Raw genomic sequence first — 16979 nt, 5'->3', positions numbered from 1 at the left:
GTAAGATTTGCAAAGATGGTTTACATAATATTATTTATGGTGAAAGAACCGAATGGCTGAACGCATCTATACATCTGCATATTCCACAGAGAAACTTGAGATCTTCCAATAAAGGACTTTTGACAGTTCAAATCTGCAAAGCTGAGCCAAGTAAGGGAGCGTGTAATATCAATAGCAGGAACAAAAGTGTGGAATTCTTTACCAACCCATTTGAGATTACAAGCAGACAAAAAAAAAATTCAAGGCAGAATTAAAAACATGGTTGTTTAAATGCGCAATTACAGAGCACGAACATTAGATACACAGAGCACCAACATTAGAATTCACATGGGCTTAACTTTTCAAGTTATATTTTAGGAAATAATATTTGAATATAAATGTTTTAGTAGTTCTTAATATTTATTTTTTGGAAACAATGTATTATGCTTTTATGCTCTATGTTTTTAGTTTTATTACTTTATCTTAACAGCTAATTTATATATTTTCTGTACTCTGCTTTTTATTAACTTTAGCTGTTATTACTTTTATCAAACTAATGTATTTTCCTTTTTTTAACAGATTGTAAACCGTTGTGAAGGCCTTGCCGATGTGATGGTATAGAAAAACCAATAAACTAAACTAAAATTACATTTTGTCTCCTGTGTATTTTCTTTTAGGTTTAGTGGTACATGAGCGTGATTCTTAGGAATGAATGCACAGAGCAGGTGGCAGGGTGAAAACCACGATCTGGAGACGTATCCAAGAGACCTAGTCAGCGCGGAGCGGGTTTCATTTACAAACAGACTCTAAAAATGAGAGTGAATCATGCACCACCAGCCACCTAGAACAGCAGCAACTCACCGAGTACAGACAAGCCGCAAAATCTGGAAACCCATGCAATATCTACTTGAAAGTATATCTAATACTAAAGCAATTACCTTTTTAATTATACAGTCACTGCCCTTAAAGAGGCAGGGGATTTCTGTTGCAGACTTTCTTCCCCTTGCTAATATTGTGCATTTTCATCCCGCGACCACAATCGTTTGTATGACTCAGGCACCCAGTTGAACAATGACCATTCATTATCAATCGTGCTGCGAAAGTTACCTGGCTGCTTCCACCACTGCCCCCATCACTCTCAGCTTCTCTTCGTTCTTGACGTCTTCGTTTATATCCGTCCCACCAAAGATAACTCCAAAGGGAATTCTGTGACCTGTGTTACAAAAAAAAAAAAAATCAGATCCCTTTTCACTAAGCTTTGTTCTGGCCTTTTATTTACTCTTCAGCTGCCCTGTGTGGTACTAAGGGTCTGAAATAAATACTCACTCGCCTCATGCTTTCATTTTTGTATTTTTACATGACAGAGCAAGGATGCATGGGCCTGTAGCCGGGACACCAAATACAAGGGATGGCAGATACGGACAAGAATTTAATAGCATTTTAACATGTTCGCAAATGTTAAAAAAAAAACAGAACAAAACCCTAGTATGTTCTCCATCTGGAGCTGTTCATAACCTCTAACTCTACTATAGTGGGCACAGAAGGGCCTGGGGATGCCATCCTTATAATAAATAGCCATGGATTTGAGAGACAGACGAGCTCTTTAGTTCCCATCCTTTTCTTTATTGATGAATAAGTCATGATGAATTGGTAGCGTTTAATGGGTTCAAATACTCATTGCTCTTGGTGACTTCACCACACAAAATGAAAAAGGGACCTGTTTGGTAAGAGAAGGGCTCATCTCCAGGAGCTTTTTGCCAAGAAATGCAAAACCGTGCCTCTATGTCCTAGCACCTGAGTCGAGTTTGCTCGGTCATTGCAACGAAGGAAGCAGCACGGCATCGTTTTGTACAATGAATACATGGCATTTGTTTCCCTCATTTCCTGTGCAAGGCAGCTCACTGCGTTTATATTAAAACCATGGGAAAATCTGCTGCTTATTCCTGGAGCCCAGCTAGCAGCACTGCAGATTACCCAGAGCATGACAACATCAACGGTACAAAACTGTTTGCAGTCTTTGTGGAACAAGCAGCACATTAGTCTCGGAGATGTGAAACATATGGCCGTGTTTAATTTGAATCCGAGAGAAAGCTTTGATAATGTGTCTGCCACGAGCCGGCAGCAGCTTTGCAGGTGGCTTCAGGGCCGTCTTTTGGCAGGTGCGAGCGCACAAGGAGACCCCCCCCCCCCCCCCGTGGCAGTCGCACCCCCTCACGGACCTACGGATGGGAGCTGTGGTGTGGGCCGGCAGCAGGAGTAGGGAGCTGGGACGGGAGGCATAGGACCCTTCACCTCTAACCTCCTAGGTCTGCTCTTTTCCAAAGCAGGTGAGACTGCCGAGGGCCATCCGTGAGCTCAGCTGCGGAGGAAGCATGGCAGAGGAGCCTATAAAGAGCCCTGTACTTCCATCACTGCCCCAGGTCCTGCTCAAGACTTAACCAGAATTAGATAATGAGGAGTCAATTGCCAGAGCTGGCATTTAGAAAAACAAAGGCAACAAAAGTAACAGGTTTAACTCCTTTGTTCCCCTAGAAAAGGGTCAAGAGCAAAACCTTAATAAATTAAGTCCTAAATACCGTTAGGCATGTGTTAATGGGCCCAGTCCCTATTTTTGCCTTATGCAGCTTCATTTCTATCAGACCTAAAGTGAGAGGCAGCCCACATTTGCTGAGTACCCCATCCTCATGAAATACTATCTAGTTACTGATGAAATCACAACCCATCGTTCCTCAGATCTGCCCTCCTCTCATATGAGAGGAGGAGGAATGAAAAATGGCAAGGTAAGAGCAATGTAGCCAATGCCAGAATTAAATGGTCAGTTTTATAGCTCATTAAACTAACAGCAAACCGACAACAGTTAATTATGGGCCTTTAATCACAGACAAGTTTGTCTTTGGAAAAACATGGGCAATACCAGACCTGTTCCTACAGGGAAGCATCTAAAACAGCCCAGGGCTACATGGGGTTGAACTTTGCATAGACTTGCAGGGACTCTGATGCCTAGAACAGCAGCTCCCATAACTGAATTAGTACGGGGTCCTTTTCTATTTATATATTTGATTTATACCCCGGCTTTACCATGCAAAGCATGCTCAAGGCAGATATTGCAATGTAAAACATTGTTTAGAATGTGTCAAACGACATGGAAAAGTTATCTGGGGAAGGTTGCTCGAATAACTTTAACCTGATATTCAATCGACGTTCTGTGATTTTCTGCTGCATATACTCCACTAAAGTTACCTGGATAGCTTTGCTGCTCACTGGTTTCCTCAACATTGTGCACTGTAGTCAATGCAGGGGACCCCACAGGATTCCCCTCCCTGCCATCATGTTTAGAAAATAACATGGGGGAGGGGGTATGACTGTCCCCTGTGGAATCTCCCCTCCTTCCCAGCCAAAAAATATATGAAAACATGGCAGGTTGGGACCCCCTCCCCTCCTACATTAGACAAAAGCCTTCTGCCCTAGACCTCACTCCTAATCCTGTCCCCCCCCCCCCCCAAATCCCAAATCCTAACCCACCGAGGAATCCCACAAAACCCCCAAGCCTAAATTGGGAGGGAGTAGAGGCTTACAAGCCCTGTTTAACCGGTTAGCGGATAAACTAAAGCCCTGTCCCCAGAACATTCCGCACCACCTTTTTATCCGGCTAATAACTTACCCGCTTACAACGTAATCGCTGGGAAAAGTGGCAAATTCAAAACTTGTTCGACTAGCTTCAGATTTAACCCTTCTGAACTCTGACTTCACACTTTATATCTCATCAAAAACTCAACAACTAACAAACAGAAATCAAACACCAAAACAATGATTATGAATCTAAAACATAAAACTCCAATATTATGAATTATTAAAATCTAAAAGAAGATACTAAACATTAAGATTAAATCTGGGTACAAAATAAATGTAGGATAACCAACAAATAGAAGTCTAGCCTGCTTGCCTATACATTCCCGTTTCCCCCTCCCCCACCTATCATGCCAGTCCTCCCGTACTCTCTATATTACTCCTCATCCTGAGGCTGGCAAGGGCTGCGGAAGCTGCCAGGGAGCCCTGCATTTCTTTCTGCAACACCTTGCTGGAGGGTTTCAGAGAGCAAAGCACCTGTACCTTGCTCCCAAGGGAGCTGCAAGCCAATATCAATACTAACCAAGTCAAGTCTTACGAAGGAAAGAGGTGAAAGCCATGCTTGGCCATAGATTTTATCACTTTTACCATTTGATTTTATTGGAAAGGACCTCATCTTTATTAGATCAAGGCCAGTTTTGACAGGGTAGGTGGCAAACTCATGCTATATTTATTTAAAAATGTTTATTTACCGCCTTTACAAGTGAATTGACCAAAACAGTTTACAAAAAAGTGTAAAATAAAATATTAGTATAAAAGTTATAAAAACAAAAAAATAGAAGAAAAATTGATCAATATAAACAAATAAAATGAGAATAAGTTTATTTATTTATTTTTTAACCAAAACAAAAAATGCTGGTGCCTAATAATTATGTTAGAAATTAAAATGCACCTGATCGGTGAATCTTCGCGGAGGTTGTCGTGCCATGGGACAGATGGATTGAACCAGCCCATTAGCACTTTTAAGTCATGTGAAAAAAAAAAATAGTAAATTTAATGACAAATGCTGACTAGAAGAGCATAATTAATAGTGATGGGATGCGGCTTCTTGCGGGAACTGTTTTAATTTTTTTTTTTTTTTTTGCAAGCGTGAAAGGTCAGTGCTTAAAAAGGCAAGAAACAATCCATCAGGCCACCACCCTTACGTTCCAGCTCCATGGTTATTACGTACGGCTTTTATACCTGCCACAGAATATCCGCTGCAGTGTAACCAGCACGGCTGGCGCCCATCAGGGTACTTCGTCTTCCAAACGCATTCTTCACGTTGCAGCAGGAAAGCTAACAACCTCTTGTCTGCTTCCTCTGTTTGTTCCGTGCCTTGCTCAGGCTATTTTGGCCCTTTCAAAAGGAGCATATTTCTTGGATGCATTTAATATTAGCATAAGTGCTTTATCTTGCAGTAACAAAGTGACTTAATTATAAACCACATTGGAGGTTTTTTAACTCCGTTTACACAGCTCTCCCTAATGGCTCGAGTAGTCCATGGAAAAGCATTCTCCATCTTTTACCAGGATCAGTTGGAGCGGCCAAACAGAATAACTGCATCCTGTGTGGTTTTTATTCACTATAACAACATGATTTTTTTTTTTTTGTTAAGATTGCATCAATTAAAGGTTTTCCGGTGGGGCTTGCAAAATAATAATAAAAAGATTACCCAGTAGAAGTCTGCCCCCTTTGTAAAGATGAATTGTCAATGCCACCTCAAATTTCTCCTCAGAGATAAGATCAGCTGCTTCTGCTGGACTTCCAAAGCTAGCAACGTCTTTCAGGACACATTTGTGGCCAACATCTTCTAAGTGATCCCTTCACAGAACAAAGAAGGGGGGGGGGGGGAAGTGTTAAGAGGAAGGTTTACTCTTAGCAAACTGTTACACTCAAAAAAAAAATCAATTAACATTTATCTCCTGGCTCAGGGATTTGCATATGCCCTGCCAAATGGGAGAGCTAGGTGCATACTTCATTACGGCCTTATTCAAAATGGATTCCCCACCCATGGCTAAAATCTTTACTACTCAAAGCCCCTAGTCCTTCTGGCTAATAGGACTGCATAAGTAACACATGCAGTCCCTGTGGAAGGTGGAGCCAGATAAAGAAGGTGTGGCCTAGTTCAGTAGCAGCCCTGGACCATGACTTGAAGACGCCCATTATTTATTTTATATGCTGCTGCTACAGAAGCCCGCAGTGGTTCACAAGGTAAGCACACACAATGAGATACATTATTAAAATAACAGAATCAATAAGCATCAAAAAGCAAAGGCAATAAATATAAGACATCTAACCAGACAAACTTAATAAAAACTAAAATAAAAATAAGAAAAGAACAAAAAATCAAATCAAAACTAAAACTTCATAAATGAATTCTTAATAAGAGCATAGGCAAGTCACTTTTGGGCTGATGCAATATCACACGCTGAGCCTAATGCTCAGGTTAACAAGCGCTGGGACGCATGTCCCTAACCCCTGATACACTAAGGGGATCAGCGCATTCAAACTCGTGCGTAGCTAACTGCGCTCATCACATGTAAATTCCATATAGAGGAGGCTATTAGCTATTATCCCACAATGCAAAAAAAAAATCCCTGTGCGCCTAAGGCACACATTGTAAGCCGTCAAATCTTACCCCCGCTTCGGGCAAGCATAAAATCTTCCCGCGCGTCAAAGGCTCAACTTAAAAACAAAAAAAAAAACTGCTTTTCTGTGGTTCATGATATTAAGGAAGAACCACAGAAAGCAGCACCATGCAAAATAAGTTTTGACATTAAAAAAAAATATATATATATATTTAAATGGTTTTATATACCGACAACCGTTTACACATCGTGTCGGTTTACATGTAACTTATAACCAATGTATATATAGGCATTGCCTTTACAAAGAACAATAAACAGTAAAAAGCAGTAACAGAGCAACAACTAGATAAATTAGAAATGGGGGATTCAACTGGGAGAGACATAGGAGGGGGCAGGGAAGGGGAACACAATGACACACAGGGGAAAGGTTATGCATAGGGTTTAGCGAAAATATTTGTTAAATACAGGTTATATAACCCTATGTACAACACCCATGGAAAAGAGGTTATATACATGGTTATATAAAATTCTTTATATACAAAGTAAAGTGAGGAGAGGAGGGCTAGAGGGGGCAAGTGTTAGAAATGGATCCTGAAGGGCGAGGGTTAGTAATTGATGATGAAAGGGGGTAGGCTTGGAGGAAGAGCCAGGTTTTAAGTTTCTTTTTGAATTTAGGTGTGGAGGTTTCGGTGCGTAGGTCGAGAGGCATGGAGTTCCAAAGGGTGGGGCCTGCGAGGGAAAGGGCTCTGTTGGTTGTGGAAATGAGTCAAGTGGATTTTTTGGAGGGAGAAATTAGGGTTCCACGGAGTGAAGAACGTGTAGGTCTTGTGGAGGTACAAGGGAGGAAAGGTGGGTTTAGCCAGTTGTAATGTTCATTGGTAATACTTGTGTGAATGAGAGTTAGGGTTTTGTAAATAATTCGTGAGTGAATGGGAAGCCAGTGGAGATCAATGAGGGTGGGAGTGATGTGATCTTTCTTATTTACATTAGTGAGGATGCGTGCAGTAGCATTCTGAAGGCGTTGTAAAGGTTTGATGTAGGTAGCGGGGAGGCCAAGGAGGAGAGCGTTGCAGTAATCGATCTTTGAAAAAATTATAGATTGGAGTACAGTACGGAAATCAGAGAAATAGAGAAGGGGTTTGAGTTTTTTGAGGGTTTGTAATTTGAAATAGCAGCTACTGAGAATAGATTTGATGTAGGGTTTGAAGGTGAGTTGGGTTATCGAGTATAACACCCAAGTTTCGTGAGTTGGGGGGAAAAGTGGTAGAAGAGAGGGTAGAGGGTATGGGTATTGACGAGTGTTTAGAAGAGATGAGAAGGAGTTCAGTTTTTTGGGGATTGAGGGATAAGTGCATATCAGTGAGGAGTTGGTTGATAGAGGAAAGAATAGTGTCCCAATTTTGGAGTGCGGTGAGAAAGGAATTTGTGAAGGGGATGAGGATTTGCACGTCATCTGCATAGATGAAGTGTGTAACACCAAGGTTGGAGAGGAGGTTGGTGAGAGGGAGCATATAAATGTTAAATAGGGTTGAAGAGAGGGAGGATCCTTGGGGGACACCACAGTCGAGATTAACAGGTGAAGATACAAAGTTGTCAGTGAGGACTGTGTAGCTACGATTTTGGAGGTAGGACTTAATCCATAAAAGAGCAGTACCGGAGATTCCTATGTTGATGAGGGTGTTGATAAGGATGTTATGATTGACGGTATCAAAGGCGGCAGAAATATCTAGCATAGCAATGAGGTAGGAGTTACCAGCGTCCATTCCTTTGATAATGGTATCTGTTAGGGAGAGGAGAAGGGTTTCCGTACTGAGATGTTTTCGGAAACCATATTGTGTTGGTTGGAGTATGTTGGATTGTTCAAGGTGGTCAGAGAGGCGGGAGTTTACTAGTTTTTCAAGGACTTTGGAGAGGAAGGGGAGGTTAGAGATGAGACGGAGGTTAGATAGGTTGGAGGGATCAAGAGAGGGTTTTTTTAGGATGGGCTTGACTATAGCTTGTTTTAGGGAGTTGGGGACCAAACCTTGTTCAAGGGAGCAGTTCACAATTTTGGAAAGTGAGGTAGCAATGGTTTTAGGAATGGCGAGAAGAAGTTTAGTGGGAATGGTTTCCGAGGGGTGGGAAGAAGGTCTCATCTTTCACAATATACATGCTTAGGGCCACACCTATTGTGCCAGTAACTAAGATGCTGCGGGATTAAACGGACACTCATAAATTTAGCACCAGTTTTGGTAACCTGCACACACAGGGCACTTAATTTATTCACTGCTTCACTTACTGCCGATTGGTTCATTCACTGTCACATGTCAGTGACAGGACCAATCCCCTTTCAGAAGGCTATCCTGAAAGGGGACTGCCCTTTCACCGACACTTGTCAGTGACAAGGACCAATCGGGAACCGCCCTGCTGGGGTGGGGAGCTCTGGCCAGGCTGTTGTGGAGGCTCAGCCACTTCTCCTGGGTGCCCAATGCAGAGCCCTAGGAATGCACATTTTATCCATTGGGCGTCCCTTTTTAGCGAGGCTGTTCATTTGTGTATTGCATCGAGCGCTCGGGAGAGGTGGATGTGCACGCATCCATAAAACCTGCTTACACTCTGGACGCACATTTTTTTTTTTTAATGCGCGATATTGCATCAGCCTGTCTGGGGACAGTGTTCAAACCATTCACGTTGGGAGAAAGACCACCCGCATTATCAGTTGGCAGGCTTTGCACCAATTCTCAGAGTCACAGGGACAGAGTAGGTGCGGTCACTGGCGCCGGCTTTTCAACGGGTAGAATTTTGCTGGGGGGGGGGGGGGAGAAAAAAAATCGCATGGAACCAAATAATGTGAAATCAACGCAACCCAACCTCGCCCCCCTCCCCAGTACCACCGAAAGCGTGCGCATTGTGGAATCGCGTACAGAAGGAGGAAGTATTCAAACGGCCAAACGAAGCAGGCAAAATTCTTTCACCAGCAGCAAATACTTTAAAAACTTTAAAAACTGTTCTCCCCATTTCCTCACGGCCTCTAGGACACAGCTGAAATGTCGTTTTAGTCTCGCCAGCAGTAGTTGTGATTCAGAGCTCTGCAACTTTTTTTCGAGGACAGGCTTAGGAAAGGGCAAGTTTTGAAGAGTATTTTCACGGATAAAATGGATATTTTACTCGCAGAAAGGAGTTTTGTTTAAAACCGTCCACCCAGCAGGTTGAGAAAACATTCGCCCGTGTGTTCTCTTCATGCGTAATTTTACCCAGAGTGAGCAAAGTCGTTCCTAGAGGGGTTGGGGAATGATCTGCATTTACACACATACTTTGGGATTTTAAAAAGCATGCATGTACATTTTTCCAAAAGTATTTCTATGTACATCTTCATTTTCATGTATATCATGCTTTTCCAGCAGAAAAATACAAAGCATGTTAACACTATTTTAGCAAGTGTAATGGTGGGCAAGAGATTTGCTGGGATTATTTTACACAGGCGCATAAATCCGCTTTGAAAAGTTTAGTGCAACACATTTGTGCTTATTTTTCAGCTAGCTTACGTGCAGTTTTACAAGAGGTCTATTGTATTGCTTGCACTGTTGACTAGTGATTAACGATAACACGACAGCTGTTTAGGGAACTGACCTATCCGTTCTCCCATAAGAGGTCTCAGGAGTTCTTGGACCCCTTGAAGAGATGTGTGAAGGAAATAGGGAGATGGCTGGAGAAGACTCTCCAAAAGCCAGCCAGGTCAATGTCGGCTGGAAGGGGTGGCTGGGTACCATAGGCATAGGTGATTGGATATTTGGGCAACAGTCTTGTTAGTTTTGTAGCTGCTTAGATTATTGCAGAGTCTGGTGATAAGTCATGGGGAAAAGGGGGTGTTAGAATAAGTGTGGGAACTTGGACCCTCATCTACCCAAGGATGTTAGAGAACCATGAAATTAGGTATGGGCTTGATTTGGGAATAGGTTTGGGTTTTTTTTAGTCCTTTTCTTTAAAAAGGAAGATATGGCTCATCACCTTTTGCTGCTGGAATGGGTTTAGGCATGGTGTCAGAATGATTTCAAGTTTTCTTACATTCTTCTGGGAAAGTGTATTTAAGCATTGGATTCTTGTTCCCATAGAAGCATGTGTTTGTTGATCAATATCTATTATTTATAAAGTGTGTTGAGGCATCCAAAGAAATTATTCCTCTTTCAAAAAATACAAAGACTAAGGAGCACTCCCTACGAAACATAAGAAATTGCCACGCAGGGTCAGACCAAGGGTCCATCAAGCTCAGCATCCTGTTTCCAACAGAGGCCAATCCAGGCCATAAGAACCTGGCAAGTACCCAAACACTAAGAAGATCCCATGCTACTGATGCAATTAATAGCAGAGGCTATTCCCTAAGTAAACTTGATTAATAGCAGTTAATGGACTTCTCCTCCAAGAACTTATCCAAACCTTTTTTGAACCCAACTGCACTAATCACATCTTCTGGCAACAAATTCCAGAGCTTTATTATGCATTGAGTGAAAAATTATTTTCTCCGATTAGTCTTAAATGTGCTAGTTGCTAACTTCATGGAATACCCCCTAGTCCTTCTAATATTCGAAAGTGTAAATAACCGAGTCACATCTACTCGTTCAAGACCTCTCATGATCTTAAAGACCTCTATCATATCCCCCCTCAGCCATCTCTTCTCCAAGCTGAACAGGCCTAACCTCTTCAGCCTTTCCTCATAGGGGAGCTGTTCCATCCCGTTTATCATTTTGGTTGCCCTTCTCTGTTCCTTCTCCAGTGCAACTATATCCTTTTTGAGATGCGGCGACCAGAATTGTACACAGTATTCAAGGTGCGGTCTCACCATGGAGAGATACAGAGGCATTATGACATTTTCCGTTCTATTAACCATTCCCTTCCTAATAATTCCTAACATTCTGTTTGCTTTTTTGACTGCTGCAGCACACTGAGCCGATGATTTTAAAGTATTATCCACTATGATGCCTAGATCTTTTTCCTGGGTGGTAGCTCCTAATATGGAACCTAATATCATGTAACTACAGCAAGGGTTATTTTTCCCTATATGCAACATCTTGCACTTGTCCACATTAAATTTCATCCTCCATTTGGATCCCCAATCTTCCAGTCTTGCAAGGTCCTCCTGTAATGTATCACAATCCGCTTGTGATTTAACTACTCTGAATAATTTTGCATCATCTGCAAATTTGATAACCTCACTCGTCATATTCCTTTCCAGATCATTTATATATATATTGAAAAGCACTGGTCCAAGTACAGATCCCTGAGGCACTCCACTGTTTACCCTTTTCCACTGAGAAAATTGACCATTTAATCCTACTCTGTTTCCTGTCTTTTAACCAGTTTGTAATCCACGAAAGGACATCACCTCCTATCCCATGACTTTTTAGTTTTCGTAGAAGCCTCTCATGAGGGACTTTGTCAAATGCCTTCTGAAAATCCAAATACACTACATCTACCAGTTCACTTTTATCCACATGTTTATTAACCCCTTCAAAAAAATGAAGCAGATTTGTTAGGCAAGACTTCCTCTTGGGTAAATCCATGTTGACTATATTCCATTAAACCATGTCTTTCTATATGCTCTTGAGAATAGTTTCTACTATTTTTCCTGGCACTGAAGTCAAGCTCACTGGTCTATGGTTACCCGGATCGCCCCTGGAGCCTTTTTTAAATATTGGGGTTACATTGGCCACCCTCCAGTCTTCAGGTACAATGGATGATTTTAATGATAGGTTACAAATTTTAACTAATAGATCAGAAATTTCATTTTTTAGTTCCTTCAGTACCCTAGGATGCATACCATCCGGTCCAGGTGATTTGCTACTCTTTAGTTTGTCAATCTGGCCTACTACATCTTCCAGGTTCACAGTGATTTTGTTCAGTTCGTCTGACTCATCACCCCTGAAAAACATCTCCGGAACTGGTATCTCCCCAACATCCTCATTAGGAAACACGGAAGCAAAGAATTCATTTAGCCTTTCTGCAATGGCCTTATCTTCCTTAAGAGCCCCTGAAAATGGTAAGAAGCACATTCAAAATAAATCAGAGAAAATTCTCACTCAATGCACAATTAAGCCCTGGAATTCATTGCCAGAGGATGTGGTTAAGGCAGTTAATATATCTAGGTTTAAAAAAAAGGTTTGGACAAGTTCCTAGAGGAGAAGTCTATAAACTGTAGACTAAGGGAATAGCCACTGCATGATAGCAGCATGGGATCTTGCCAGGTACTTGTGACCTGGAATGGCCACTGTTGGAAACAGAATGCTGGGCTTGAAGGACCCTCCGTGTGGCCCAGTATGGCATGTTCTTATAACCAAAGAAGGCAATAAAAATGGATAAGAACAGCTGGGATGTATCCTTAGCAATGTAAGTGGGAAACCTGCATGGGTCATGTATGAGCCACCTACGGCATTAGCAGCACTAGTAGTAGTTTTGCACTGTAGACTATGGGGCGGATTTTAAAAGCCCTGCTCGCGTAAATCCGCCCGGATTTACGCGAGCAGGGCCTTGCGCGCCGGTGCGCCTATGTTCTATAGGCCTACTGGCGTGCGCAGAGCCCCGGGACTCGCGTATGTCCCGGGGTTTTTCGAGGGGGGCGTGTCAGGGCAGGGCCGATCGGCGCGGTGTTTTGGGGACGGGACGCGGCGTTTCAGGGGCGGGCCCAGGGGCGTGGTTTTGGCCCAGGGCGGTCCAGGGGCGTGGCCACACCCTCCGGAACCGCCCCCAGGTCGCATCTCGGCGCGCTAGCGGCCAGCTGGCGAGCGGGGATTTACTTCTCCCTCCGGGAGGCGTAAATCCCCCGACAAAGGTAGGGGGGGGGGCTAGATAGGGCCGGGGGGGGGGGTTAGATAGAGGAAGGGAGGGGAAGGTGAGGGGAGGGCGAAAGCGAGTTCCCTCCGAGGCCGCTCCGATTTCGGAGCGGCCTCGGAGGGAACGGCGGCAGGCTGCGCGGCTTGGCGCACGCTGGCTACACGAAATCGGCAGCCTTGCGCGCGCCGATCCAGGATTTTAGCGGCTACGCGCGTATCTACTAAAATCCAGCGTACTTTTGTTTGCGCCTGATACGCCAAAAGTACGCGAAGGCGTGCTTTTTGAAAATCTACCCCATAATTGTAATATTTTTACTTATGAAAGGGTCAGTTTATTCCCCCTCCCTCCTATGGCATACACATTTTTAAATCGCATTTGCTAGCTTTTTGATATGATAATCGCCCATCTGAAGAAAAAAAAAACAGTGTAACACAATATTGTGGGAGTATTTTGCACAACATCTATTAACGTTAATGTTAAAATGTCTTCGCTCCTGAACACAGCACTGCCTGAGGCTGTGAAAATAAACACAGAAAAATGCTTCACAATACCTAGGGAGGGCTATGACCCACTATCTTCAAGCTCGACTCCGCGCTTATCACCACAGCATATGGTACGCTGCTCACCCCTTGGAGGAGATTAATTAATGTCGCAGGCAAGGAACTAATTTTTATTTTATATTCACTGTGTGAAACCCAAACTAATAAATAAGGAGGAACCTGATTCCCCCCCCCCCCCCCTCTCTCTCCCCAGTCTTACACGGTCATAGAAACTGATTACTTCAAGAGGACAAGATAAATGCACAGGCAGAAAATAAGCCTGGTTCTCTTCTAGTCATTAAGTTGTCGGAAAGGATTTCTCCAATATTCCGCATGCCTGCCAGTTAGCGTAAATCAGCGTCATGCAAGTGGCGGCAGGTTTACATAAAATGTAGACTGCCATGCGGCAGACCTGGGTCCTATTTTCACCGTTAGGGGCTCCTCCCCGGGCCTGCGGGACTAAACATTCACAGCTGCTGACGGGGAGGGAGTCTCGGCCGCTGCTCGATGGCAATGCCTAGTGGCTGGTGTCGGGGTCCGGATTACCTCGGTCTTGGAAGAAGCTGCAGCCTGAGGTTCCTGGTCAAAGATCATTTGAGCTGGGGGTGAAGGGAGTCCCCAGTACTTGCGCAAGAAAGCTCACGGTGCCCTAACCCAACAGATGCCCTAACCCAACAGATGCCAGTTCTGATTTAAGCTGGAAGCCCAAGTGAGCAGGAGAAGGAGGAAATTGCCAGACCAAGACAATTATTAAAAAATAAACAAAAAAAAAAAAAAACGAAAATGAAAACAAGACAAAATAACTTGCCAAAAATGTAGCTAAGGATATGGGCAGCTGGCATCTGAGACTGGCATAGTCTTCCCTAATGCCCAGCCTGGCTCAATCTCTATCTTCCACTTCCTGGGAGAGATGGGGGAACGGCAGGGGGGAGAGCACTTACAGCCCCTGGAAGGAGGAGGGTTGGAGTGGGAAGGAGCTATGGTCGCTCCTGAAGGGCGAGCCTTCGTGGCTGTATTTAGGACTCATGATCGCGGGGGCTCTGGAGAGAGCCAGTGTTGTGTGACACCCCCCTCGGTCGAAGACCATCACTGCAGTGACCAGAATGACATGGGGTGGGGGGGGGTATCCCTGGATAGTTGTGAATGAAGGCTCCTAGGTCTACAATCCTGGCCTTGGCTCCAACTGAGCTGGAAGGGCAAAGGAACAGGAGGAAGACGCCAGGTCAAAAAAAAAAAAATAAAAATGAAAGAAAGCAAGCAAGCTTCACTAACACTTAATATGCTGCCAGGATTATGTAGCACAATTTAGATATTTAAAAAGGTTGCTTTTCTCTTATACAAAACCAGGATAAGGTCCATTTTCCTGCACCTGGTGGATGCTGACTCCACTGCCATCACAATTAGTGCAGAAATGCTGCACGGACCCCCCACAGCACAGATACTGTCATTTTTATCCACCCTGTGTCTGATCCCGCCTCCGTCTTAGCATTCCTATTATTAATACTAATGCAGGACTCCAGTTTTAAATTGGGACATGCCCTAAACCAGTGGTTCTCAACATTTTTTCCCCGTCACCTGACAGATGATGCTCACATGCCTGACACACTGCACACTACATGTCACAGCTATGCTAAAAAAAAAAAAAAAAAATCCTAGATATTTTATTGTTGAAAATGATGCAGGAGAAAGATAAGAATATTCTTTAATTTTAGTAACTGTTTGTAAAATTAAAATTTTTGTGAAAAAAAATACAATCTTTGCTTACTGCATCAGTGAGAAATCTGGGACTGATTTGCATATGCAGCACACAGGTTTTGTTTGGTTTTTTTTTTTTTGGATACAGACAAACTCTCGTGCATTTCACTATCAACCTCAAGAAGTTCTGACCTCTTCTGGAGTTCATACAGAGCAGAGGTGGGAATTTTCCCCTTTCAACTCACCATACAAAAAAATATATTCAAATTCTGGTATCCCCTCAGTAAATAGTACTTCAGCATCCCTTCCCTACCAGCCACTCTGTGAAACATGAAAACCTGCTAAAAAAGACATGTAGAAATTATATAGCATCCCAGCCAACCCATAAGAGCACTAACACCCAGGACCTGAACAGCAACGACCTTACCTATGAAAAAACAAGACTGCAAATATAGAACACAGTACACTTACTATTGTGAAAGCAAAAGAAATCCAGACTGCTCTAGATCCTTACACAGAATCTACATCCTAGTTAGCAGAATCCCTCACCCCTGTCAAACATGCAGAATGCAGACTGACCCTTATCTAATACAGAATAAAAGACCATAAATTATAAACAAGCGTACAGAGACAAACAAACACCAAGAAGCTGGGAGTGCGTGTGTGTGTGTGTGTGTGTGTGGTGGGGGGGGGGGGGGGGGGGGTGTCAGCATACCTGCAACATTTCTAGTTTGCACTGGTGGTGGCAGTGATTGCCAGGGGTGAGGGAAAAGCAGGAACAGGGAGCGGTGATGGGGAATTTTAAGTACCAGGCCCCTGCCCTCTCCTCAAGCAGCAAGCCCAGGGTGGCTGTTACAGAAAGCGCAGGCTTGCGCTGTCAAATTTTGGGTGACACACCTTCCACCCCTTGGTGGCAGACTGGTTGAGAACCCACTGCCCTAAACTGTGTAATGCAGTCTGAGCGAGAGAGAGAGCTAATCCTCAGGGTCCTGAAACACCTGAGTTTTAGATTAAATCAAAGCCCGGGCAGATTCATTTGATTTATATCCAGGGGACGCGGAGGGGCGGGGGGATGCAGGTTTAATCCCTCGTTCCTTCTGGATACTGAAAGGGGCTGGTAGGTGGCATAGGACAGCCGGCCTTCCCCGTCTCTGATCTGACTGGCAAGCCACAGCATCTGTTATTTACTTAAAAAGCTGTTTAACCAGGGGAACAGCCGCGCCGAGACAGGCCTTTCTCCTGCTGCCAGGCGGCGTCCTGATCAAACAGCGCAGGCATTTTATCCAAGCTGGGTAAATTAAACCGCTTGGCTCCACCCTTCAAACCTAAAAATACAAATTACCGCTCTTAACAGAAGGCACTAAGAAGCTTGCTGGGCAGACAGGATAGAAAGTTTGGGGCTTCTCTCCCTCAAGCACTGCCTTCTACATTGCTATCCTGACAGCAATACCTGCTATACCTAGCGTGGAGTCTGCTGGTTTATGTTACTGTTAAAGCTATGGACCTACAAAAAAAAAAAGAAAAAAACACACACACTCCCCTCCCCCTCATTTATGTGTTTTAATCTCCGAAGTGTTATATCCTAATTCAGAATACTAGGCTTCTATACATGGGGAAATATTTCAGCATAGTTTCTATCCTGGTTACACAGAAGCAATGGGTTTAAAAAGTAAAATTGAATGGCAAATGCTGCACCTGTTACCACCAATTTCTCTCTCTCTTTTTTTTTTAATTATAAATTTTAATCCTTTTAATGCTGCTTATT

General features: G+C 43.5%; 1 protein-coding gene across 4 annotated transcripts in view; it reads right to left on the bottom strand.

Annotated features, from left to right (window-relative positions):
* Positions 1 to 16979, bottom strand: part of GLT1D1 (glycosyltransferase 1 domain containing 1) — a 100383-nt gene that overhangs the window by 73212 nt on the left and 10192 nt on the right. For all 4 annotated transcript variants that reach the window (XM_029619701.1, XM_029619700.1, XM_029619699.1 and 1 more), the window contains 2 exons: positions 5261 to 5409; positions 1087 to 1192 (listed from right to left, as the gene is read on the bottom strand). In XM_029619701.1, the coding sequence (XP_029475561.1) occupies positions 1087 to 1192; positions 5261 to 5409 (255 nt within the window). The remainder of the gene's footprint in view (positions 1 to 1086; positions 1193 to 5260; positions 5410 to 16979) is intronic.

This window comes from Rhinatrema bivittatum, chromosome 11 (assembly GCF_901001135.1).
Source record: "Rhinatrema bivittatum chromosome 11, aRhiBiv1.1, whole genome shotgun sequence".
Taxonomy (NCBI): domain Eukaryota; kingdom Metazoa; phylum Chordata; class Amphibia; order Gymnophiona; family Rhinatrematidae; genus Rhinatrema; species Rhinatrema bivittatum.
This window is presented reverse-complemented; position numbering and strand designations above follow the sequence as displayed.